The sequence below is a fragment of the Opisthocomus hoazin genome, chromosome 15 (assembly GCF_030867145.1).
Source record: "Opisthocomus hoazin isolate bOpiHoa1 chromosome 15, bOpiHoa1.hap1, whole genome shotgun sequence".
Lineage (NCBI taxonomy): Eukaryota > Metazoa > Chordata > Aves > Opisthocomiformes > Opisthocomidae > Opisthocomus > Opisthocomus hoazin.
This window is the reverse complement of record NC_134428.1, coordinates 20,055,266-20,060,036: the sequence shown is the minus strand read 5'-3', so window position 1 is coordinate 20,060,036 and position 4,771 is coordinate 20,055,266. Positions and strand designations below refer to the sequence as shown.

The window sequence follows — 4,771 nt, the reverse complement described above, 5'->3', positions numbered from 1 at the left end:
TCTCGGGCTGCGCCTCCGCCTCCCGCGGGGACGGCGCGCCTCGGGGGCCGCGGGGACGCGCTTCCCCCCCGTTCATCACGGGTGACGGGCGCGGGGACGCGCTTCCCCCCTGTTCTTCACCGGTGACGGGTGCGGTGGGCGCCGGTGCCGCTCTCGGGCGGGTTTAGTTTTGCTTTTTTTTGTTGTCTTTTTTTTTTTTTCCTTAATTTCTTCTCTCTTTTTCTCTTTTTCTCTTCTTCTTTTCTTCCCCCCCCGCCCGGTCAGTCCATGTCCACCTCCTCGCCGTCGGCGAGGCCGCAGTCCGACCGGTCCCGGGCTGTGCTGGCGTCCCGCGCCCGGACAGGCGATTTGGGCCGGGGGAAGCTACCCCCCTCCGCGGGCGCGGCCGCCGCCGGGTCACCGTGCGCGGCCGCGGAGCCGGCCGGCGGAGGGGGGGCCACTGAGCCCGCCGAGTCCGTGGAGCTGGGGCCGGGCTGGGCCCCGACGGGCGCCGGGTCCGCGCCGCAGCCAGGCGGGCCGGGGTTGGCGGCGGGCAGCGGGGAGTCCCGGGGGGGCTGGCCGGCCTCGGGGCCCGGGCTGGCCTTGAGGGCGGTCTGTGGGACGAGGAAGCCGAGGGGCTGGGTGATGGGGTAGAGCAAGAAGTGTCCTTTGCCGATGAGGGTGCGGGGGGCGCAGGGGGGGAGGCCGGGGAAGTCCGGGGCGGCTTTGCGGCGGGGGGGGGAGTCGGAGAGGAGGCTCTCCACGCTGAAGGGGTTGAGCTTGTGGAAGCTGCCGGCTCCGCGGGGCCCCCCCGTGCCCCCGCTGCCGTCCCCCGACGGGGCGGCCACGCAGTCCTTATCGGGCGGGCACTGGAGCCGCCCGCTCCCGCTCCTTTGGCCGGGGTAGAAGGGCTCCGCCGTCTGCTCGCAGGTGCCGGGGGGCGGCTCGGAGGGGGCGGCGGGGGCCGGCGGGTGGTGCGGCGGGGGCTGCCCGCGGGGCTTGGCCTCGGGGGGGGCGGGCGAGAGGCCCCCCCCGCCGCCGCTGTCGCTGTCGGAGCTGGGGGTGCTGTGCAGGGAGAGGCCGCTGGGCGAGTGGAGATGGCGGCTTTGGCTTTTGAGGAGCTTCTTCTCGTGCTTGCGCTTCTTTTTCTCCATCTTCTCCAGCTCCTTGCGAGCGATCTCCTCCGGGTCCATGGGCTCCCCGCTGCATGTCGTGGGGTGGGAGTTGTGAGCCGGCCGCCCCGGGCCCTTCTTCGTGTTCTCTTTCTTTCTCCATTTGGCCCGGCGGTTTTGGAACCAGACCTACACACCGAACAACGAGAAGCAATTAACACCCAGCGCACCAGCCAGGGTGGGGAGAAGCGCAGCTCAGGCCTCCCCCGTCTGCCCCTCGGGGTGCCGGCAGCCCCCATCCACAGGGCCGGGCGTCGGCGAGACGGAGAGCGGGGAGGGGAGGGTGGGGGGCAGGAAGAGATATCCAGGCTTCTTGAACAGGGTAGAATAATAAAACAAAAGCAAGGTGGGGGTGCACACTCACGCACACACACGCTGCACCCCGCCCGCACTGGCGACGCGGGGAGTGGGAAGGGATAACGCGGCCCCCCCCACCCCCCGGCTCTGCCCCGCAGCCTAGGAGTGCAGGACCCCCAGCCGGAGCCCCGGCCTGCGGGGCCGGGCCCGATCCCTCCGCAGCAACAAGCAAAACGCGACAAAGCACAGCACAATAAGTGGGCCGAAGGTGGGCGGGGGGGGGTGTCTAGGGCCTCTCGCCCGTCCCGGGCGCCGGAGCAGAGGGGTTACATCAGCCCCAGAATGGGTTTTGGTTGGGTTTGGTATCGGTTACGGGAGGAAAATAAAATTAAATTAAATCCTCCCTGCCGCGGCGGTTCGGCTGCCGCGCGTCCCCTCCGCGCCTGCGGGGCCTCGGCCCCCCGGGAGCCGGAGCTCGACCCCATCCCGGGGATTTCGGTAGCCCGATCCCGGCTCCTTCCCTCCGGCCGGGCCCCGTCCGCCCCCGGGAGAGCCCCACAGGTTGCCGAGAGGCTGCGGGGAAGGCGGCTCGGAGAGACACCGTGAGACAAAGCTGGCGGAGGAACCGCGGCCGACGGCCTCGGCTCATCCCGGGGGGGGGGGGGGGGGGGGGAAGGAAACATCCCCTCCGCCCCAGACGGGTTTCAGGACGCATTGCCCACACACACAGCCCGCGCCGAGCCGCCCCGCACCGAGGGCTCCGGCTCGGCCCCGCCGCCCGCCCGCAGCCACCGCGGCACGGAACGGCCTCCGCAGATCCAACAGCCAGCCCGCATCGCATCCGCCTCCCTTCCCACTTTATTTTTTTCTGAGAGGAATTGAAGCAAAGAGCTGCCGCCCCTGCCCATCCCGCACGACCCCGGGCCTGAGCAGTTCGTTAAAATCAAGTTTTACAAGTTCCAGACGCTCTCGATGCACCTACGAGCTTTATTGACGTTCTCCAGCGTACCCTGGCCCGTGATTAAGCCTCATATTTGCATGCGAATTTTTCGCCCTTGGCTCATTTCAGAAAAATATTTACAGTGGGGGAAAAAAAAAATGTGTATATATATAAAAGGTTCAGGGAAGCCAGGCTGGAATGCCACTCTTCGGAGCTCGTTTGCAAGATTAAAAATGAAAAAAAGCTAATAATAAGAAGAAAATAAACCAGCAAGGACCAATACAAGGCAGGGAAACAAAAGGAGAGGGCCGGGGGGAGCAGGGCCGAGGGCGCAGGGCCCGTCCGGGCTGCCGGGACCCCCCTGGGGACGGCTCGGCTCTGGGAAAAGGCTGGGGAGGAGGGAGAGGGAAGGGGGGGGGACACGGTTTTTACCTGCACTCTGGACTCCACCAAGTCCAGCCTGAGAGCCAGAGCCTCTCTCATAAACACGTCCGGGTAATGACTCTCATTAAACGCCTTTTCCAGCTCCTCGAGCTGCCAGCCAGTAAAATTGGTGCGGGTTCGTCTTCTTTTACAGCCAGGACTTTCTTTGTCCGGGTCACCCGAGTCTGAAAAGGCAGAGATACCCTCAGCTCCCTGGAAGACAGGCCTTCTCCCCCCCTCCCTGCCATCCACGGGAGCCTTTTAACTTTTGCGCTCGGCAGCGTTGGTAAAAAGAGCGGGATTATACACACACCTGCGCTAAAAATGGGGAGGAACCCGATCTGCCCTCGCCTCCTCCGAAAATGTACTTTACAGAACATTTATTCCTGAAGGAAGCTCTCCACAGGCACTCAGCTGGCAGAGAGAGAGAGAGAAGTTCCAATATTTGCTCCAGCCACAGAAGGCTTCGTTAGAAAAAAAAATAATTTTAAAAGCCTCCCCCCCTTTTCCCTTTCCCATTCTCCAGCCCACACCCCCCCCACCCCGCAGCCCCCCCGAGCACCTGCGTGGGCCGCAGCTGACGGCCCGGTCCCACGCGTGGCCCCGCGGGCAGGGCGGCCCCCGAGCCCTCTGCAGACCCCCGAGCGCGGGCGGCGTGGGGCCGGGGTCCTCGCAGCCTCGCCGAGTAGGCGCAGCTCCGAGCCGGGGGCTTGCAGCCCGAGCCGCACCTTTCTCCTAACGTTGCCTTTCCGCCAGGTGTGGCAATTAATAATCATCATCCTCATCCTTTTTATTGAGTTGAGGGGCGGGGGGAGGCAGGTCGAGGACCAGCAAAAAGGACGTTGGGGCGACGGAGGGTTCGAATCGCCGAACAATAGCGGTGCCGCAGGCCGGTGGGGAGGAAGGCAGAGGGCTTCCCTTCGCTTAAATCGGTTTAAAAAAAATTAATGATAATAATAATAATTACCGCTCTTCATTCCCCATACTCCACCGACTCCCTTTGTTATTTTTTGTGTATTTTTTTTTTATTTTTAGTGGTACGCTCCGAGCTCCTACCCCAGAGATGAACTTTGGGGGGAAGGCACCGGGCCGGGCCCGCTATTGTTCAGGGCACACGCGTGGCCCGGCGCCGGGGGGACGGGGGGATGCTCCCGGCGCGGTGGGGGGGAGCACAGCCACCCCCCCACCCCCTCCAGTCACCCCGTTACCCTCATCTGGGGGTGCGGGCGGAGTTGGGGGGGAGGGGTGCATTTCTTCCCCCGCGCTGCCACGCTCCGGGCGGGGAGGATGGGGGGGACAAGGCGGGGGGGTGGGGGGGGGGGGGGGGACAGCCGGGGCCGCTCCTACCTGCGAGCTTGAAGGGCTGGCTGTCCCCGCCGACCCCGCAGCTGGAGGGGATGAGCGGCGGCGGGTTGACCACGGAGGCGGCGCAGGAGCCGCTCAGTAATCCGTCGATGGAGAAGGGGACGGAGGCGGCCGCCGACTGCAGCTGGTGCCCGGCCAGCTCGTAGACGTGGTGGTGACCGAGAGGGTAAGGGAAACCCACCATACCCCCGAACTGGGCATGGGGATGCTCCAGGATGCGGCTGTCCATCATAGGGGCGGCTCTAGCGCGGGGGGTGCCGGCGGGGCTGGGGGCGATGGGGCGGCTGGGGCCGGGGGTGCTGCTGCCGGAGGAGGAGGAGGCGGCGCGGCGAGGGGCTCATGCTGCAGGGCGCCCGGGCGCTTTAACTTTATCAACATCAGGCTCCCAATAATTAGCTCAGGCTGGGGGAATTTGGGACCAATAAGAAACGTTAATCGGTCCTGACGTCAGAGACGTGCCAGTGTGGGGAGCGAACGTTTTCCATATCGATTGCTAATTATACCTGACATCCAGCCTCAATAAACAATATCAGAGCTGTCACAACAAGACAAGGGGGGCTTTGATACGAACTCCAGCCCGGGGAGGGCGGTGGGG

General features: G+C 65.0%; 1 protein-coding gene across 1 annotated transcript; it reads right to left on the bottom strand.

Annotated features, from left to right (window-relative positions):
* Positions 1-260: 260 nt before the first annotated feature.
* Positions 261-4,408, bottom strand: UNCX (UNC homeobox). The gene is made up of 3 exons (XM_075436883.1): positions 4,159-4,408; positions 2,821-2,996; positions 261-1,280 (listed from the first exon to the last, which is right to left on the bottom strand). Exons 1-3 carry the CDS (start codon positions 4,406-4,408, stop codon positions 261-263), a joined length of 1,446 nt encoding a protein of 481 aa, XP_075292998.1.
* Between the last annotated feature and the right edge of the window lie 363 nt (positions 4,409-4,771).

Excerpts from the sequence above, each read along its gene's own strand:
- UNCX (XM_075436883.1), bottom strand. The coding sequence starts at position 4,408 with ATGATGGACAGCCGCATCCTGGAGCATCCCCATGCCCAGTTCGGGGGT. Across the intron at positions 2,997-4,158 it reads CCAGCCCTTCAAGCTCGCAG|ACTCGGGTGACCCGGACAAA; the intron begins GTAGGAGCGGCC and ends CTGCCTTTTCAG. Across the intron at positions 1,281-2,820 it reads TGGTGGAGTCCAGAGTGCAG|GTCTGGTTCCAAAACCGCCG; the intron begins GTAAAAACCGTG and ends TTCGGTGTGTAG.